The 21,819-nt window shown below is 43.8% G+C and overlaps 1 protein-coding gene across 3 annotated transcripts in view; it reads left to right on the forward strand.

The window, feature by feature from the left end:
* Nucleotides 1-21,819, forward strand: part of c12h19orf47 (chromosome 12 C19orf47 homolog) — a 93,242-nt gene that overhangs the window by 48,745 nt on the left and 22,678 nt on the right. For 2 of the 3 annotated variants that reach the window (XM_072274485.1, XM_072274486.1), the window contains exons 3-5: nt 3,966-4,080; nt 13,912-13,993; nt 21,123-21,251. In XM_072274485.1, coding sequence (XP_072130586.1) covers nt 3,966-4,080; nt 13,912-13,993; nt 21,123-21,251 — 326 coding nt within the window. The remainder of the gene's footprint in view (nt 1-3,965; nt 4,081-13,911; nt 13,994-21,122; nt 21,252-21,819) is intronic. The other variant, XM_072274487.1, reaches the window with a different exon arrangement.

Genomic DNA, 21,819 nt, shown 5'->3' on the forward strand with positions numbered 1-21,819 from the left:
CACACCCACTCTGTCAAGGCCTTTATGGTCTTTTTAATTTGGTCCTTAAAACTTTGTTCTCCCACTGTACCATGGAAGCAGGTTCACGGGTTTGGTGAATGAGACATAAAACACTGACTGCAAATAAGCATATTAATCATTTATTTACCAACAGTAAAAAAAATTTGACCAAACAATTAAGTTTCCCCAAGTTACACAAACTACAAAACTAAATATTCAGCAAACAGTTACTTGGGTAAAAGAGCAAGTGGGGCATACTCCCCAGTGGTTCTGTGAAACGTGCCCTGGAGGCAAAGGGGGGAAAGTGAGAGAAAGCCTCCCACGCGTGCTAATCTGATATCTCCAAGGAGCTTAAAACTGGAGTTTAAGTGCAGCTGCAGTTTTTAAACGGACCAATCAACGACCAACGTGGTGGAAGTGGCTTTCGACTGGCAAATAAGCCACACCCTCACACAACACTTACTTCTTCCTTCCTTTTTAGACTTCACCAACGACAGATTAAACCTATCATCTCCTCACCTCTTGTCATCGTTTCCACTCCTCCTTGCTCTATCTGCTTACCCACCCTAACTATAGACCCTTCTCCTTCAGATCCACCCTTCCCTTCACCACTTTTTCAGTCCAGATGAGGGGTCCTGACCTGAAATGTCAACTATAAACTGCTTCATACTTGACATGTACAGTGACAAACATGGTTTTGCACGCCATCTAAACTTTGAGTTAGTAAAAGGTAACAGGAATATCTAGAACGCAGAATAAAGTGTTAGGAAGAAGAGAATATTAGAGTAACACGGAGAGAAGGTCTGTCTAAGATACTGAAGTGCTGGGTTATGGACTGTAGTTTTGATGGACTCTGAATCGGGGTCTCTTTGGGGGGCCCCTGCTGTTGCTTGCATGGTGGGTAGGTGGGGGTGCCTCGGTGCTTCTGCTGACACGAGTGTGGAGGGGGCATTCGATGCTTTTGCTACTGTTTGTGTGAAGGGAGGGAGTGGGGGCTTTGGCGGCTTCGATGTTTCTATCAGTCACTCTAGGGGTTTCTTGTTTAGTGCATGTCTGAAGAGTGTGAATTTCAGGTTGTATATGGAATACATTCTCTGATATTAAAATGAACCTTTGGACACAATACTGGAGGAGCTCAGCAGGTCAGGCAGCAACTATTGTAATGAATAAATAATCGAAATTTTGGGCCGAGACTTTTCATCAGGACTGGAAAGGAAGGGAGAAGGCACCAGAATAAAAAGGTGCAGGAGGGGAAAGGAGGGTAAGCTAGAAGGTGATAGATGAAGCCATTTGGCTAGGAAAGATAAAGTACTGGAGAAGAAGAGATCTGATAGGAGAGGAAAGAGAACTATAAGAGAATGATAAGGAGGAAGGACATCAAGGAGAAGTGATAGGCAGGCGAGAAGAGGTAAGAGTTCAGAGTGGGGAATAGAAGAAGAGGGGAGGGGAGGAAATCTTTTTTTAATGGAGGAGAAATTGATATCCATGCCTTTAGTTTGGAGACTACCCAGACAGAATATAAGGTATTGCTCCTCCACCTTGAGTGTGGCCTCTTCTTGGCACATGAAAAGGCCATAGACTGACATGACAGAACAGGAATGGGAATTGGAATTGAAATGTTAGCCCATTGAGAATTTCCGCTTGTGGTGAATGGTGCAGAGCTGCTCGACGAAGTGGTCCCTCAGTTTACGACATGTCTCGCCGATGTACATCCAGAGCACTGGACACAGTAGGGTGACCCCAGCAAGTTGATAGATGAAATGTTGCCTTGTGTAGAAGGACTGAATGGAGGTGCGGGAGGAAGTGAATAGGCAGGGATAAGTGCCAGGAGTGAGATGAGTGGGAAGGGACGAATCGACAAGGAAACCATTATTTGTAATTCTTAGAGTCAAAGGATTTAGATTTAAAATAGTATTATAATTATAATAGAAGGCTTTTTTCCACTGAATTTGGATGAAGCTTGAACTGGAGTTCACAGCTTAAAGGTGAAAGATGAAATATTTAACAGAAACATGAGGGCTCAACATATTGTTGCAAAGAGGGCAGACAGTGGCTATATTTCATTAGGAGTTTGAAGAGACTTGGAATGTCACCAAAGACATTGTCAAATTTCTACAGATTTACTATGGAGAGCATTCTAACTGGCTGCATCACTGTCTAATTTGGGAGGTGGGGGGGCTACTGTACAGGATTGAAGTAAACTGCAGAGAGTTGTATGATAAAGTTTAAGGGAATGGGGGATTCTCAGATGTCTGTAAACAATGAATTAAGTACTGACTATGTCTGTGACTGCAGTGTGTTTGAATAATGTCTCACAGCTGCTTTCTTTGGAGCAAGATGATTAAAGTTTGCCCAGATCCACATAGATATCTCTGGGCTTTTCACACTTTTTGATTTTGACAAAAAGCAGTACCTGATGGAAATTAGACAGAACATTTCTTTCTTAATTCAAGCATACATTTGACGGATGTTCTTAACTTTGTAATTAAGTTGTGGCTCCAGCAAACCAGGTAGGACGTTCTTTTCTTTAATTAAGGTGGCTGGAGAGTCTAACAAATTGATTGTACTTTGTATCAATAGTCCATTGACTTGGCCGGAATGGTTATCAAACTGATTGTTCTTTCGTATCGGTGGCCTTATAACTTCTGACAATTCTGACATCAGGCAGTGAACTTGTAGAACCACCGGGGAGATGAGAAAGGGTTTCTCCCTGATGTCGGGTCCAAGTTCACTTGCCAGCTGAGCTCGAAGAAATAAACGGGTGAAAAGATAAGTAACGATCTTTTTGTGCTGTTGTTATTTGATCCAGCAAAGTTACATTTACATTGTAAACTTAGTCAGCTCCTTCATGGGCACTAGCCTCCGTAGTATCCAGGACATCTTCAAGGAACGATGCCGTCAAGGAGGTGGCATCCATCATTGAGAACCCCATTACCCAGATCATGCCCTCTTCTCATTGCTACTATCAGGGAGGAGGTACAGAATTCTGAAGGCACACACTCAACTAATCAGATTTCTGAATGAATATTGAACCCATGAACACAACATTTTTTTGCACTAATTTAACTATTTAATACATATATTTACTGTAATTCGGTTTTATTTCTATGTATTGGATTGTACTGCTGCCACATAACAAGTTTCATGACATATGCTGGTGATTTTAAACCTGATTCTCATTCACTCAGAGGGTGGTGTGAGTGTGCAGAGAGCTGCCACCGCAAGAGGTAGATGCGGGTCCGATTGCAACAGTTAAGAGAAGTTTGGAAAGGCACGTGGATGAGAAGGTTGTAAAGTGTATTAGTCTAGATATGGGTTGATGGGACTAGGCAGAATAACAGTGTAGCACTGATTAGGTGTGCCAAAGATCCTGGTTCTGTGCTGTAGTGCTGTATGACTATGAGATCTGCATAGGGAATCCATGCTTTGGCTCCATCTTGTTGTCCATGGATGCCACCAGATCTGTTCCTCCAGTATTTTTCCATGTTTCTCCAGAGATTCCAGTGTCTGAAAGCTCTTGTGTCTCCAGTATTAATCTCTCAATCAACATCTCTGGGCAGTTTGTCTGGTTCTTGGTTAGTCAGGTCATGGTGTCAAAGGTTATGGGAGAAGGCAGGAAAATGGGATAATAAATCAGCCATGATAGAATGGCAGAGCAGACTTGAGGGCCGAATGCCTGATTCTGCTAGTATATCTTATGGGCATTATCACATGGTGAATTGGGGTTTGTTTGTAATTGAAGCTCCTGTTTCCTATACTTTGACAGGGACAGTCATCCAAAAGTATTTCTTTGTCTCTGTCTTCCTGGGACCACGTGGGTTTCCTCTGGGGTCTCTGATTTCCTAAGACGTTAGGGTTAATAAAGGTTTCTCCAAAGGGAAAATATCTATACTTAACTTCCTGCACCAGCCAGGTCTTGAGCCTGCCACCCCGACACTCAGCAAGACCTTTCTTTCTTTACACAGGATTCAGAAGAACATGCTCATGGACCTCACCAAAGACATCATGAATGAACTAGGCATCACAGCTGTCGGGGATATTATTGCCATTCTAAAACATGCCAAAGTGGTTTACAAGCAGGTGAGTGCTGCTAGAGCTGCTTTCTTTATCACATGGCTCCGAAACTAAATGCCAAAAATGGGAGGCCTCTGTAGGCAAGGAAGCATTTTGGAGCAAAGCCTAGATTCCCATCACCCAGGCCATGCTCTTTTCTCACTGCTGCCAGGTACAAGAGCCACCATCAGGTTCAAGAACAGTTCCTACCCCTCAACCATCAGGCTCTTGAACAAAAGGGGATAATGACACTCACTTGCCCATCTACTGAGATGTTCCCACAATCAGTGATCTCACTTTAAGGACTCTTTATCTCATGTTCTTGCTATTTATTTATATTTGCATGTACACAGTTTATTGTCTTCTGCACGCTGGTTGATCTTTCATTAATCCTGTTATAGTTGATATTCTATAGATTTGCTTATATGTCCACATGAAAAAGGATCTCAGGGTTGTATATGGTGACCTATATGTACATTAACAGTAAAATTTACTTTGAACTTTCAAATTAATGACTGTGCGTTCTGGCACTATGTTGGCCTTTAGTAAAATGGAAGATATTAATATGATTCTGTTGGGACTGTAATCTCCCTCTCATACTCTTCATTCATACCAATAATCAATGCTATAATCAATAGTGCTCTACTTTGTCAACATTCCAGCTGCTTTTCACTTTTTTCTTTCTAAAAACTGGTAAGAAATTGTGCTCAATAGGTACACCTGGAGGAAATCTGTTCAAGGGGGTACTGTGCTACATGAGAGCGACCTCCTCTGTACTGCAGAGACCAAGCGGCAGCTGTGAAAGGAGAGAGTGAAAAACCGAAAGCCCCAACCAGGACAGGGGTTGCCAAACCCTTGCTAATGGTATTGGTCCATGGCATAAAAAAGGTTGGGAACCCCTGCCTTGGGAGAATATCAAGTGATTGCAATAATATTATACCTTATGAATAACGGTTCAGTGGTTCCATTTAATATTAGAGAATGTATACTGTATACAGCATGAAATTCTTACTCTTCACAGACATTCACGAAACAGAAAACCCCAGTGAATGAATGACAGAAAAATGTTAGAACCCCAAAGTCCCCTCACACAAGCAGTAGCAAAGCATCAACCCTCCCCCCAACTGCCTCAGCAAAAACATCAGCCCCTCCCCACCACCACCTGCCAATCCTCCAAAGAGACCTTGAGCTATGGTCCAACAAAAAAAAACTGATGATCCCAACACTCTGACATCCCACGGTTGCACTCTCTCTCACTCACAAGGGAGAGAGGTATCACTCTTGCCACAGCAAGAGGGGAGGCCAACAGCTGGCTGTTTTGATGTTACAGTCTACAGCGTTGCTTATTCTGACAACAGCATACACTGCTGTCTTGATGTTCCAACGTCCTGTGACACTTCAGTTGGTAATACCGGTGAAGAACCGGGTCGTCCACAAGCCACAGTGCCCTACTCTAAAGGCACACATCTTCCAGGCTGCTCCTGGAGATATTGAAAACTCTAGACCTCTCGGCGAGCTCAGAGAGCGAGAATCTGCCACCATGAAGAACCGCAGTTTGCGCGTAGGTGTAGGTCACAGACTCCGACAGCACCCCAGCTACCTTGAAAAGACAAGAAAGAGACATTAAAAAGAATAATTTAAACTGTTTTGCAAATGCACTGGAAGAAGTCGCCCTCTCGCGCCATATTTAGCTCAATTAAAATGTGAAGACAAAGCAATTATTAAACACACACATGAAATAACGAAGCTGCAGCATTGCAGAGTTCCTCCACGTGCACATGCTTCCAGGGTTTATTGTTCCAAGCAAACCTTAGCCAGATCCAGAAATCCAACTGTGATGGCCCAGCTATACAACACGTGATAGATTCTGAGAATAGATTTCCGACCTTTGCAGCTGAGTTAACTGCTCTAAATTAATTTCAGAGAAAAATGACGTGAAGGGCAACAGCAGGTTATTTTTGGATGAACCAGTTAGTTGGGGCTTGAGGTATTTTTCCCAGTCCCACCCACCTTAAGTAGTGAAATGGATCACTTAGATTGGTCATCCCAGTCGCTTTCACAACATTTATAAACAGCATTCAGCACTTTGCCTGATAACATTGAAAAACGTAACATTATGTGGGCAGATGTAAAACAGATTGCACACTTGGTGTTTGGAGTTATCCCACACCACCAGGTTCAGGAACAGTTATTACCCCACAGCCAGCAGGTTCCTGAACCACTGTGGATAACTTCACTCACCACAATGAGCCTCAGGTCCCACACCACCAGGTTCAGGAACAGTTATTACCCCACAACCATCAGGCTCCTGTACCAGTGTGGATAACTTCACTCACCACAACGAGCCTCAGGTCCCACACCACCAGGTTCAGGAACAGTTATTACCCCTCAACCATCAGGCTCCTGAACCAGTGTGGATAACTTCACTCACCACAATGAGCCTCAGGTCCCACACCACCAGGTTCAGGAACAGTTATTACCCCACAACCATCAGGCTCCTGAACCAGTGTGGATAACTTCACTCACCACAATGAGCCTCAGGTCCCACACCACCAGGTTCAGGAACAGTTATTACCCCTCAACCATCAGGCTCCTGAACCAGTGTGGATAACTTCACTCACCACAATGAGCCTCAGGTCCCACACCACCAGGTTCAGGAACAGTTATTACCCCACAACCATCAGGCTCCTGAACCAGTGTGGATAACTTCACTCACCACAATGAGCCTCAGGTCCCACACCGCCAGGTTCAGGAACAGTTATTACCCCACAACCATCAGGCTCCTGAACCAGTGTGGATAACTTCACTCACCACAATGAGCCTCAGGTCCCACACCACCAGGTTCAGGAACAGTTATTACCCCACAACCATCAGGCTCCTGAACCAGTGTGGATAACTTCACTCACCACAATGAGCCTCAGGTCCCACACCGCCAGGTTCAGGAACAGTTATTACCCCACAACCATCAGGCTCCTGAACCAGTGTGGATAACTTCACTCACCACAATGAGCCTCAGGTCCCACACCGCCAGGTTCAGGAACAGTTATTACCCCACAACCATCAGGCTCCTGAACCAGTGTGGATAACTTCACTGACCTCAATTCTGAACTGATTCCACAACCTACAGACTCACTTTCAAGGACTCTGCAACTCTTGTTCTCAGTATTTTTTTTATTTGCACAGTTTGGCTTTTGCACATGGTGTTTGTTGGTCTTAGAATGTTTTCATAAAATTCGATTGTATTTATTTTCCTGTAAATGCCTGCAAGAAAATGAATCACAAGGTAGTATATAGTAACGTACACTCTGATAATAAATTTACTATGAACTTAAGACCATAAGATATAGGAGCAGAAGTAGGCCATTTGGCCCATCGAGTCTACTCCACCATTCTATCATGGGCTGATCCAATTCTTCCAGTCATCCCCACTCTCCTGCCTTCTCCCCATATCCTTTGATGCTCTGGCTATCAAGGACCTATCTATCTCTGCTTTAAGTACACCCAATGACTTGGCCTTCAGGTTTACCACCCCTTGACTAAAGTAATTTATCTACATCTCTGTTCTAAATGGACATCTTTCAATACTGAAGTTGTGCCCTCTAGTCCTAGACTCCCCTACCATGGGAAATAACTTTGCCATATCTAACCTGTTCAAGCTTTTTAACATTCAGAATGTTTGTGAGATTCCCTTTCATTCTTCTGAACTCCAGGGAATACAGCCCAAGAGCTGCCAGACGTTCCTCATATGGTAACACTTTCATTCCTGGAATAATTCTCATGAATCTTCTCTGAATCCTGCTGCCAAAGGTGCATCTATTAAATTCTCACTTGAACAGGGTGAATACTTATGCAATCAATAATTTTGTTTTATATATGAAATTAATTTAGATCACTTTGTCACAAAAGAGTCTTTTTCTGTTGATCAGTGTGAAAAAAGCCAAATTTAAATCCACTGTGATTCAATGCTGTAAAACAATAAAACATGAAAACTTTCAAGAAGGATGGATACTTTTTATAGGTACTATAGATTGTGAGTGAACAACCCTTTTCAAGTCCACCCACAAGTTCTCAATTGGATTGAGGTCCAGACTCTGACTTGGCCACTTCAGGGCATTAACTTTGCTGTTTTTAAGCCATTCCTGTGTAGCTTTGGCTTAATGTTTGGGGTCATCGTCTTGCTGGAAAACAAATCTCCCAAGTCGCAGTTCCCTTGCAGACTGCAACAGGTTTGCCTCCAGGATTTCCCTGTATTTTGCTTCATTCATTTTACTCTCTACCTTCACAAGCCTTCCAGGGCTGCTGTGGTGAAGCATCCCCACAGAATGATGCAGCCACCACCATGCTTCACGGTAGGGATGATGTGTGGTGTTTGGTCTGATAGCCAAAAAGCTCAGTTTTGGTTTCATCAGACCATAGAAACTTCTTCCAGCTGACTTCAGCATCTCCCATGTGACTTCTGACAAATTCTAGCTGAGATTTCATGTGAATTTTTTTCAATAGTGGCTTTCCCTTTGATACTCCCACAAAGCTGCGACTGGTGAAGCACCCAGGCAGCAACTGTTGTGGGTGCAGACTCTCCCTTCTCAGTCACTGAAGCTTGTAAGTCCTCCAGAGCCCCCCTCCCCCCACCCACTTCACTAGTCCCGTTCTTATGGTCACTCACTTTTTTGAGGATGGCCTGTTCCAGGCAGATTTGCAGCTGTGCGATATTCTTTCCATTTCTTGATCAGTGACTTGGAAATTTTCTTGAATCCATTTTCTGACTTGTATTTTTCATAACCTTTTCGTGAAGTTGCTTGGATTGATGGTGTAGCTTTTGCTAGGATACTGACTCACCAGCAGTTGGACCTTCCAGGTACAGGTGTATTTTTACTACAATCAATTGAAACGCCATGACTGTACATGGGTCTCCAAAAAAACCAAGATCTCCATTTAATTAATTATGTGACTCTGCAAGAGTGATAATTTAGTGTATCATATTAAAGGGGGTGGTGAATACTTATGCAATCAATTATTTTGTATTTTATAATTGTAATTTAGGTCACTTTGTAGAGATCTGTTTTCACTTTGACATGAAAGTCTTATTCTGTTGATCAGTCTGAGAAAAGCCAAATTAAGTCCACTGTGATTCAATGTAGTCAAACAATAAAGCATGGAAAAAATCCAAGGGGGTTAATACTTTTTATAGGTACTGTATATGTATATTAAATAGTTAGATGAAAAATAGTGCAAAACAGAAATAATATATTTTTAAAAAATTAGTTAGTGTTTGTGGATTGAATATCCATTTAGGAGTTGTATAGCAGAGGGGAAGAAGCTGTTTCTGAATCGTTGAGGGTGTGCCTTCAGGCTTCTGGACATTCTTTCTGATGGTAACAATGAGAAGAGAACATGTCCTGGATGATGGGGGTCCTTAATAATGGATGTGCCTTTCTGAGTCACCACTCCTTGAAGATGTCTTGGGTACTACGGAGCCTAGTAACCAAGATGATTAATTTTACAACTTTCTCTAGCTTTCGGTTCTGTGCAGTAGCCTCCCCAAATGCTCTCCACCATTCATCTAGTTTTCTGGTGTTTTAGGTGACAAACCAAATCTCCTCAAACTCCTAATGTAGTATAGCCACTATCTTGCCTTCTTTATAGCTGCTTCGATATGTTGGGACCAGGTTAGATCCTCAGATATCTTGACACCCTGGAACTTGAAATTGCACACTCTTCACTTCTGATCCCTCTAGAAGGACTGGTTTGTGTTCCCCCGTCTTACCCTTCCTGAAGTCCACAATCAGCACTTTTGTCTTACTGACCTTGAATGCACGGTTGTTGCTGTGACATCACTCAACTGGCAGGTATATCTCGCTCCTGTACTCCCTCTCACCTCTTTCCGAGAGTCTACTGGCAATAGTTGTATCATCAGCAAATTTATAGATAGCATTTGACCCATACGTAGCCACACAGTCATGGGTGTAGAGTGAGTAGGGCTGCAGGCTAAGCACACACTCTTGTGGTGTGCCAGTGTTGATATGCCCCCTTGTATAGGTCATTTCCACCCCAAGGAAAAAATCTGACTGTGTACTCTTATCATCTTGTACGCCTCTAACATATATTGTGTACAAGTAGAATAGGACCATCAGCCTGTCTTGACTGCAGTGGTGGATGATTTGGAATTTCCCACCTTTGGTAAACCGCAATCCTCCATTGTGTAGGACAGCTTGAATGTTTAAGGAGACCTGTGCACTGAAACAGGTTTCAGTGGTTCCATCACACAGTACAAAGTTCCATCGTATGGTGAGTTGCTTACCGACGGGAGTGGATAGCTGACCGTGACTTTGAAAGCAATTTGCTTTTCAATCAAAGTTCAAGGTTAATTTTATTATCAAAGTACATGTATATTACCTTACAACCCTGAGATTCATTTTCTTGCAGACATACTGAACAAATGTGTAGAATAATAACTATAGTAGAGTCAATGAAAGATCACCCAACTAGGGCGTTCAAGCAGAGTGCAGAAGACAACAAACTCTGCAAATACAAAAAAGAAAGAAAGAATAATAAATAAGGATTTAATATGGAGAACATGAGATGAGAAAAAGTTCAAAATACAATTTATTAACAGAGTACATACACGTCACCACATACAACCCTGAGATTCTTTTTCTGCGTGCATACTTAAAAGGAAGAATCCTTGAAAGTGAGTCCATTGGTTGTGGGAACATTTCAATGATGGACCAAATGAAGTTGAGTGAAGTTATCCCCTTTGGTTTAAGAGCCTGATGGTTGAGGGATAGTAACTATTCCTGAACCTGGTGGTGCAAGTCCTGAGGCTCTTACACATTCTCTCTTGGCGGCAGTGAGAAGAGAGCATGTCCTGGGTGGTGGTGGTGTGACTAAGGAGTTGACGATAGACCTGAGGAGAGCTAAGGCTCTGGTGACCCCTGTTTCCATCCAGGGGGTCAGTGTGGACATGGTGGAGGATTACAAATACCTGGGGATACGAATTGACAATAAACTGGACTGGTCAAAGAACACTGAGGCTGTCTACAAGAAAGGTCAGAGCCGTCTCTATTTCCTGAGGAGACTGAGGTCCTTTAACATCTGCCGGACGAGGCTGAGGATGTTCTACGAGTCTGTGGTGGCCAGTGCGATCATGTTTGCTGTTGTGTGCTGGGGCAGCAGACTGAGGGTAGCAGACACCAACAGAATCAACAAACTCATTCGTAAGGCCAGTGATGTTGTGGGGATGGAACTGGACTCTCTCACGGTGGTGTCTGAAAAGAGGATGCTGTCTAAGTTGCATGCCATCTTGGACAATGTCTCCCATCCACTACATAATGTACTGGTTAGGCACAGGAGTACATTCAGCCAGAGACTCATTCCACCGAGATACAACACAGAGCATCATAGGAAGTCATTCCTGTCTGTGACCATCAAACTTTACAACTCCTCCCTTGGAGGGTCAGACACCCTGAGCCAATAGGCTAGTCCTGGGCTTATTTCCTGGCATAATTTACATATTACTATTTAATTATGTATGGTTTTATTACTATTTAATTATTTATGGTGCAACTGTAAGGAAAACCAATTTCCCCCAGGATCAATAAAGTATGACTATGACTATCCTGATGGCGGATGCTGCTTTTGGTTTTGCTGAATATTCTGTCAAGAAGCACTGTCTGAAAACCCATTTGAACAATCGAATTTAGCACAGGGTTATGGATACAAGAACTGCTGCCTCAGAGCTCCGGCAGCCCAGTTTAATTCTGATTGGCACTGCCTTTATAGAGGTTGCATGTTCTTCCATGTTAGAACATAGCAATATTGTGCCAACTTTTTTACCTGCTCTAATATCAAGGTAACCCTCCCACATAGCTCTCCATTTTTAATTCAACCTGGTGCCCTTTGAAGAGTCTCTTTAATGTCCTTGATGCATCTATAGACCTCGTCGTGATTTGGAGGTTTGTGTGCCTCAATGACCTGGAGAGCTATGTTGGTTTGGAGTCAGGGCTTTATGCTTTGACTCTTGGTAGGGCCACCCGTACCAAACAGGTCAAAGGGCAGAGGCCAGACTAAGAGTGGTCAACTGGTCCTCCAGGTTCAGGGGTTCAGCTCAGGGCTAACAACCCCAACTGGTAAAACAAAACTGTTATGGAAACAGCAATGAAGAATCCTTCCACACCTGAGTGTGAGGGTATTCCTGAGTCTCCACCTGGGACTTACATGACTGACACTAGTGAGAACTGAGAGGAAGCTACTGTCACAATGTAGGAAGCCCTGAGCACCATCAGAGATGGAGGACCTTCATTGCTGCCCTAAACCTCAGTGGTGTAATGGGCAATAGGTGTCTACAGAGCATTCGCTTGGTTCCCTAGGTCCCTCCTACATTCCAAAGGTGAACAGTTGTTTTGTTACTTGGCTCTAAAATTGTCTCTGGTGTGTATGAGGATGGTAATATCCGGGGGAGTTAATGGTAGTGTGGGGAAATGGGTTCTAGAATAAATGACTGAGGTAACTTATATGTACCTAATTTTTATACAATTTAATTTTTATACAGTGTATTAAAATATATTCAGCCCTCACAACTATTTTGACATTTTACTGTCTCATTTTCTAATTGGAAATAATTTGGAAAATATGCAGCTCGGGAGGTTGATGGTGGGGTTGAGTTGTTCTCCAATCTTGGCAATCCATTTGCAATCATTTCGCCATACGAGGAGACGTCATCAGTGCACTGTTTACTTGTAGCGTGTCCTCTGAAAGCTTGGCCTTTATATACTTATCATTTGGTTGATTGGTCATCATTACAGAAAATCATTTGTGACGTAGGGAGAGGGGTCCCGTTGCTGATTGGTTGCGTGGTGAACTGTTGTGCATCGTTTGGAATTTTGCCCACATTGGCTTATAAATGGGATCGAGTGCTACATGTCTGTTTATAGAATTGTTTGTGGAAAACCATGCTTCTAGGAATTCTAGGGCAACCAGTCAACTGATAGATAAGTTTATAAACGCCAAGCATTTGGAGGACACACCAAAAGTAAACAGCACTGATGATGTCTCCTGTCATGGTGACAAAACATTTGCAAGTGGATTGCCAAGATCAGAGAACAGCTCAACCCAACCATTTTCTAAGTTTAAAATATTAATTCAGTTCAAGTTCAATTGTCGTTCAACTATACAAGAGTTCTCATGAATACCGCCCAACGAGACAGTGAATATGGCCTTTGGAAGATTTGAGCTCCAGCCTGTGCCCATTTGACTGATTAATAATAATGGGCCCTTTCTTCTTTCTTTTCTTTACTAGCTCTTTGGCTCAGTTAATGTTCACAAATATACTGCTCGTAATTGTTGCAGTGTGTAATCTGTTATTTTATGCTGACTGGCTATTGCAGGGCAGTAAATCACACAGCATTCACACAAACTGGGGATTGGATGGGCGAGTCATCCCAATCTCACGGATTTGGCGGGACCAACGTTGTATACACCTTAGATGTAGGAAGCCCGGAGAAAGGCCGGTTTATCGCCGCAGAATCCATTGGCTGCTGGCGAAAGGCCAACCAGCCGTATTTCCAGAGATGCCCAGAAAGGGGTTCATAAACATCAGATACTCTCGCCCAGGTGAACCAGCCGGGGTTGATTCTGCCCCATTTGGGTCCCAGTAGCATTGGTCCACAGGTCATACCTCTTGATCCATAGCCATCTGGAGGCTCGCTCAGCAGCCTCTGTGATGATCCCGATGGAACAGCCCCCATAATGCCAAGGAGAGTAGGTTCTGCAGAGTGAACAGCCAGCAAAACATCTACACCCCACCTGTATAGGCTTGCATCATGTCCTCCACCTCTCATTTTACTCTATATCTTCTTTTAGGAACTTGCTAAGATGGCTACAGAGTCGATAAACCCCTCTCCTGGAAACGTACAGTTTGAATTGAAAAGAACAACGGGCTCACGTAAGTAGACACAAATGCAGTGGGGAAAATTGTTCTAATAATACACCAGTTCAGGCAGTGAATGTGAAGAGAGCGAAACAAGAGTTACTATTTCAGGTTAACGACCTCTCATTAGAACTAGGAACTGTTATGAAAACAGTCATAAACACGAGATTTTAGAAACCCAGAGTAACATATTATAAGTTGGGAGAAGAGGTGCTGATTCAGATAAAGTGCACACGGAGAAACTGAATGATACAGATGCTGATTGTGCCACCTAAGAGAGGAATGATAAAGGCCTGTTCATGGCAGATGACCTCTCTATCCATCTATCCATCCACTGTGAGAGGCCCTTCCAGCCCTTTGAGCCGTGCTGCCCAGCAACACACCTATTTACAGTGACCAATTAACTTGCTGACCAGTCGGTCTTTGGACTGTGGGATGAGACTGAAGCACCCGGAGAAAACCCATGCACACACGGGAAGAAATGTACAAACTTTCTTAGACGTCGCCGGATTTGAGCTTTGAACTCCATCGCGCTAACTATGACATTACCTGGCGCAGCCTGTAGGAGATTTAAAGACAAGAGGATGCATGACGACAGGGGAGGGAATAGTGGTGATGGGATAGTGAGATACTGAACATCTCAGATGCTGTAAAGCTGAAATAAAAGAACAGTGGACATATTTTCTGATTTAGAGCTACAGCACATAATGGGTCCATTCAGCCAAACGAGCGTACTTTGCCCAGTTATACCCATGTGACCAATTAATTTACCAGTGCGTCTTTGGAATGTGGGAGGAAATCAGAGGATCCAGAGGAAACCTACACGGTCATGGGGAAAATGTACAAGCTCCTCACAGTAGCAATTAGTCTCTGACACTGTAATAGTGTTACGTTAACTATTACATTGCTGTGCCTCCCCAGAATACCCAAGAGGGCAGGAAGCATCTGTGGAGAGGGATTCATGTCACAAGTTGGATAACCTTTTCAATTCAAGCTTATTTGTCACTCAAGCATATTCAGGAATGCAGCCAAATGAAACAGTGTTACTCCAGGATCAAGGTGCAAAACACAGTACCAACAGTTACACACAGCACCAAGCACACACAAGATAGCCAGCACAAGTGGTATCACAATCACGAAATAAGAGTCCAAAACTCACGCCATCAATCTGCAGTCAACTGTAATAAAACTTGTACCCCGCTGAGCAAACACCGGGGGGGGGGGGGATTCAGCTGCGCCACACCACCCCCAGTGAAGCACATGAGCTCCGATGCCCCTCCCAGGCATCACACACCTACACACAAGGCAACAAGCACATACAGGATACCAGCAAAATGCAACTGTGCAAAATTTATATGCACATGGTCCATTGAAATCTTCAGTCGACCACAACATAGCTTGTTTTCTGCCAAACACGGGGGTGCGGGGTGGTTGGTGGAGCGTAGTGGCTGCAATGCCTCTCCCAGGCTTGAGGCCCAGTCCCCACACACATAAGACAGCAGGCGTGCACAGAATATCAGCAAAATATACATGTATATAGTCATCCCTCCTGCTTCCCTGCCACTTAAAACATGCTTGTTTTCGAACTATTCTTAACTCTGATGAAAGGTGATTGATGTGAAAAATTGATTGTATTCATATTTATCCGTTTGCAGACACTGCTTCACCTCTAACAGATTTTTTTATTTCAGATTTCCAACATTGACAATTTTATGACTTTTCTTAAAACTTTCGTTGGATAGCAGCTTTCAGAGATATATTTTACTGTTAAATTTGTACAACTTTAACCTTAAGCTATTGTAATGTGGAGTTTGACTGTATATTGGCTCAAGACTTGAAACTGCAAAATAGTTTAGTATTATGATGTTCTTGGTATTTATTGTTTATTTATTGTTAGTCTTATTTCTTTTATATTTGCACAGTTTGTTCTCTTTTGCACACTGCTTGTTTGTCTTGTTGGGGTGGTCTTTCATTGATTCTCTTTGTATTGTATGTGTCTTGTTTTGACTGTGAAAATGAATCTCAGGGTTGTATATGGTGACCTTTATGTTCTTTGATAAACAGTTATTCCCTAAATTATGAACGTCTGACTTACGAACAACTCGTACTTACGAACGGCCTGCCATAAAGCCTATTATATTAAAAATACGTCGGCTCGAGGAAGAAGAACGCTTTCCGCCATTTTAAGTCGGATCACGTTGTTGTTAACACTGTGTTGAGTGTGTAACTCTGTATTTGGCTAAAATTTTTCTTAGCAAGATTCACCCTGACCCCTCCCCCCTTTTCCAGTCAGCACCGCCCCCCACTTGTCCCATTGAACCTGTCTCAGTGCGGGTGGACTTTAGGACCCGGGGGAGCTCAGGATCTGCTGCCCGCAGCTGCTGCTGAATCCGCAGCGTCTCTGTTCCATTGACAGAGAACGATCACGATTGAAAATAAAGTGGAAATAATAAAGCGATCGGAAAGAGATGAAATGCCACCGGTCATTGGAAAGTGTTAGGCTATAGTCGGTCAATGACCAGAACAATTTTAAAGGATAAAGTGAGAATATTGGAGCATGTGAAAGGCCCTGCCCCGATGAAAGCTACAATTATTACTAAGCAACGCAGTGGTTTAATTATTGAAATACATACGTTTCTTAAGTATTTTATATGCATAGAAAGGCAAAATATATATGAGGGGTGATTGATAAGTTCGTGGCCTAAGGTAGAAGGAGTCAATTTTAGAAAACCTAGCATATTTATTTTTCAACATAGTCCCCTCCTACATTTGCACACTTAGTCCAGCGGTCGTGGAGCATACGGATCTTGGACCTCCAGAAAGTGTCCACAGCAGGGGTGATTGATAAGCTCATGTTCTAAGGTAGAAGGAGATGAGTTATACAGCTCTCTTTAGATGCATATACAGTTCAACTCTTTGAGTGATTATGCAGAAAGTTTGAAGTTAATAACTCATTGGGGTGATTGATAAGTTCGTGGCCTAGGGTAGAAGGAGATTCTTTGAACCCTCTCCAATGTCAACACATCCTTTCTTTAGACAAGGGGCCCAAAATTGCTCACAATACTCCAAGTGAGGCCTCACCCGTGCTTTAGAAAACCTCAACATTACATCCTTGCTTTTATATTCTAGTCCTAGTTTTATATCATGTACGTGAATGCCCTTGAAATTCATTTCTCAAAATAAAAATCTATTTTTTAGAAGAATTAAGAATCTAGGTGGTATTCCCTCACTCTATGTAATTGATACCTCCATGGGACAGTTTTCACTGTCTGCTGGGAATCAGGATTGCCAAGAGATCTGACTGCCCCTGAGCTGATGCTCGAGCAACTGGTTCACTATCCCTGCTTGATCACTACTGCTCAGTTAAGTGTTTGACGCAGGGAAGCATCAGACTTCACAGTGGTTGGTTGCTGTGGGACACGTAGCCGACTGTGGAATGTGCGCTGTCGTGCAGCAGCGCAGCTTTGAGGCCTTTGGACTGCGTCCGTGGAGAGCCGCTGGTTCACTGCTGCAGGTGACAGAGATGGATTTTGGCACTAATGTGACTACCGCTGTTTTATCACGGAGGCACTCAGTTAGGTAGTGATGTCCTCCCAATCAACAAGAGTTACATTCATCTTCTTGCAGCCTGCCGAATAATCACGGGCACACTGCGCCCCACACCCACTAACATCAGTTACAGACTTGCAGGCATTGCTCCCCCAGAGATCCGAAGACACACTACAACAAAAATTGAAAAAGGTAAACAGAACTGGGATCCACGGCACCCACTACATCATCATGTGCCAGTTTCCAACCGCCTAAAATCGAGGAAAAGCTTTGCTACAGTGGAGGAACTACTGCATGGAACATCCCCCCAGACACACAGGATTGACCTCTGGCAACAAACAGAAACCAAAACCCCACCAAACAATACAGTGCAAGACCCCACAGAAATGTTACCAGACGGGGCACTGTTTGACAGACGGAAGTGGTGCACTCTCCACAGAGCGAGAGTGGGAATTTGTTGGACGGGAGACAATATGGTGAAGTGGGGTTTAAAGACCAGCGAATCCTGTGAGTGTGGCAAAAGGGTGCAGAACATCGAACACGTTCTGCGCAACTGCCCACTCTCACCTGATTTAGCTGAGACTGACCTGCTCAACGTCAACCAAACAACACTAGAGTGGCTGGCTGTCTGCTGTGACAAGCTATGATGAGTGAACATAAAAGCAAGGATGTGATGTTGAGTCTTTATAAGGCCCTGATGAGGCCTCACTTAGAGTACTATGAGCAGTTTTGGGTCCCTTATCTAAGGATGTGCTGACATTGGCAATGGTTCAGAGGAAGTTCACGGGAATGATTCTGGGATTGAAAGGGTTATTATACAAGGAACATTTGATAACTCTGGGCCTGTACTCACTGAAATTCAGAAGAATGAGGTGTGACCTAATTGAAACCTATTGAATGTTGAAAGGCTCGATAGTGGATGTAGAGAGTATGTTTCCTATATGGGGGAATCTAAAACCAGAGGACACAACCTCAGAATAGAGGAGTGTCCTTTAAAACGGAGATGAGGTATTTCTTTTGCCAGAGACTGGTTGATCTGTGGAATTCGTGGCCACAGCTGGCTATAGAGGATAAGTCATTGGGTATATTTAAGTCAGAGGTTGATAGATTCTTGATTACAGAATGAAGGGATATGGAGAGAAGGCGGGAGATTGGGAGTGCGAAGGAAAATTTTTCAGCCATGATGAAATAGCAGGCAGAATGGATGGGCCAAATGGCCTAATTCTGCTCCTATATCTTATGACTGTTGTCTGTTTATACTTTAGAAAGGCCCTTGATGTGGCTATGCATGGGAAACTGGTCTCTAAGCTTGGATGTGGCTGAGACTACAATTAGCGGTTAAGGGTGAAAGGTGAAATGTTTAAGAGGTGCCTGAGGGGCAACTTCTTCACTTAGAGGGTGGTGAAATGTTTAAGGAAACATGAGGGGGATCTTCTTCACTCACGAGTTTGGTGGAATGAGCTACCAGCGGAAGGGTTCGATTTCAACGTTTCAGGGAAGTTGGGGTGAGCACCTTGATGGCAAGGTTATGGAGGGCTATTGTCTAGGTGCTGGTCAATGGACCTAGGCAGAATAATAGTTCAGCACAGACACAAGACGACATCAGTAAGTGGTGACTCCATTTACTGCCTTTGCAGTGTGTTGTGTACAAAGCTAGGGGGTGAGAAAACCTCAAAAATCACCCGAGGTGGAAGCTTTCTGCAGGGTTTTTAATGAGAAAACTTTGGAAAATACTTTGCTGTTTCTGGGGCAAATAAAGAGCGAATAGAGAGGGATCAAAAGAAAATAATTTCACTTACCTGAGATGCAATAGCCCGGGACTTTTTGACAGAAAAATGGCATATCCGGATGTCAAAAAAGGATAGCCCTGAGCTTCGGGCTATACGATTTCCGCAGCCCTTCATGGTGACAGCTGAAAACAGGCAAGGCCTGCTACCAGCTGCAGGGCAATATATTATAAGAAGTGAAATTAGATTGAGTGATGAAATCTGGTAATATGTTGAAACTTGAAATATGACTTTAATATGTTGAAATCTAATAAACATGCCAACAGGGTAGAGGGTGACAACCTTTTGTGCGCAGTTTAAATTCCTTTGTGCGTAGCTTAAATTCGTCTGTGCACTAGTAGCAAAAGATGTGTGCGTGCACACATACCTTAGAGGGATCATTGGTTGAGACCCTGCATCACTCCAATGTATATCACACACAAAATACTGGAGGAACTCAGCATCTATGGAGAGGAATGAACAGTCAATGTTTTGGACTGAAACCCTTCATCAGGACTGGGGAGGAAGCGGGGCAGAGGCCATAATAAGAAGGGGGGGGGAGGGGAAGGAGTCCGTGCTGGCAGGAGATAGGTGTGACCAGGTGGAGGGGAAGGTGGGTGGATAGGGGAGACGGATGATGTGAGAGGCTGGGAAGGGATAAGCTGAGGAGGTAAAGTGTTGAAGGAAAAGGAATCTGATAATAAAAGGCAGTGGATCATGAAAGAAAGGAAATGAGGGTTTCTTATCAAATTCCTTGCCCTCCCCCTCCACTTTTATACCACCTTCCTCCTCCCTTGGGTTCACTTATCACCTGCTAGCTTGTACTCTTTCCATAACTAACACCCTACCACCACCCCACCCCCCCCCCCCCCAAAACTTGGCTTCTTCCCCCTCCCTCTTCAGTCCTGCTGAAGGGACTTCGCCAGAAATGTCAACTGTTTATTCCCCTCTATAGATGCTGCCGGACCTGATGAGTTCTTCCAGCATATCGTGTGTGTTGAAACATATAAATTCTCTAAATCTCAGCAATGGCCCGAACTCCAGCCCCAGTTTCTTGGTGCCTTTGGAACCAGCTGGAGGTCCCCTCAGTACCCAGATCCTTGGATAATAAATCAGCAGGTAACAGGACTGGGTCTATACCTCGTGAATTTAATTCCAATATAATCAGTCATACTTTATCTGAAATAATGGGTTCTATTTCAAAGTTCAAAGTATATTTACAATCCAAGTATGTATACTATATACAACCTTGAGAGTTGCCTCCTTACAGGCAGCCACAAAACAAAGAAACCCAGTAGAACCCACTTAAAAAAAAGGAAGACTGACAAACACCCAGTGTGCAGAAAAAAAACAATAAAAGCATGCAAACTACTGAAGTTTGTGAAAGTGAGTCCACAGCCATGAAGCCAGTCATCACTGCAGCCGATTCTGGAGCCCTTGGGTTGCAGCCCACAGCCTAGTTCAGTGCAGAGACGAGCAAACCTCATGGAGCAGTGAGCTGAACCGGCCCGTCCTTCACCTCCAGCCCTAACACCCTGACCGTTTCAATCTGGCCCAGCACTAAATCATCCAGGCCTCAGGTTGTTCTTCACTGTTGGACCCAGACCCCGGACCCTGTTGCTTTGATATGCTCCCACCACCTTGGTTAGCCCCGTACCTGACCTTTCCAATTCAGCCCGGAGCTTAAATCAATCAAATCCTGGGTCGCCATTGCTCTTGGTCCCAGGCATTTCTGCATAAAGGGATGAATCTGTTCCTATTTCTTAGTTAACATCTGGTGGAAGACTGTGCTCTCTGCGTTCACCCTGTTTATGCTTTTCCCCATTCAGCTGCCTCTCGGATGATCACCAACAGCTTGAGCAGAGAATCCCCACCTTCTACTCCGGTTCGGAGGCCTGAAACGACCACTTCCAAAATATCTGTCACTGTGGCCAACAAGCTTGCCACAAAGAAAGCAGGTAGGAAAGGGGAATGGGATCTTGTCGAATTTAAAGATTTTTGGCTTTATTTGTCGCTTGTATATCAAAACATTTGTGTCAAATCAAGTCAGTGAGGATAGTGCTGGGGACAGCCCACAAGTGTCACCACACTTCCAGCATCAGCATAGCGTGCCCACAACCCGTGCGCCTTTGGGGGAAGAGGAAGCTCTCTTGGTTGTGGAGAGGAATTACAAACTCCTTACTGACAGAGGCAGGAATTGAACCTGGGTCGCTTGTGCTGACTGCTGAGGAATAGCAGAGGATGGTTTCGATCCATCAACCTCTGGGTTCTGGGCCCAGCACGCTTCCACTGCACCGCTATGCGTTAGACATTTTCTCCTGCAGATCCTGTCTGCTGCAGTCTTCTGCTTTCTCTCTGCAGGAAAGTGGAACAGCCTCTTTTACATCTTACATGTGACTGAATAACCAACCCACTGAATGGTCAATTCAATTCAAAGTACATTTATTATCACAGCATGTATACAGAATACAACCTTGAAATCCGTTCTCCTGCAGGCACCCACACAACAAAGAAACACCATGGAAT

The sequence above is a fragment of the Mobula birostris genome, chromosome 12, assembly GCF_030028105.1.
Source record: "Mobula birostris isolate sMobBir1 chromosome 12, sMobBir1.hap1, whole genome shotgun sequence".
NCBI lineage: Eukaryota > Metazoa > Chordata > Chondrichthyes > Myliobatiformes > Myliobatidae > Mobula > Mobula birostris.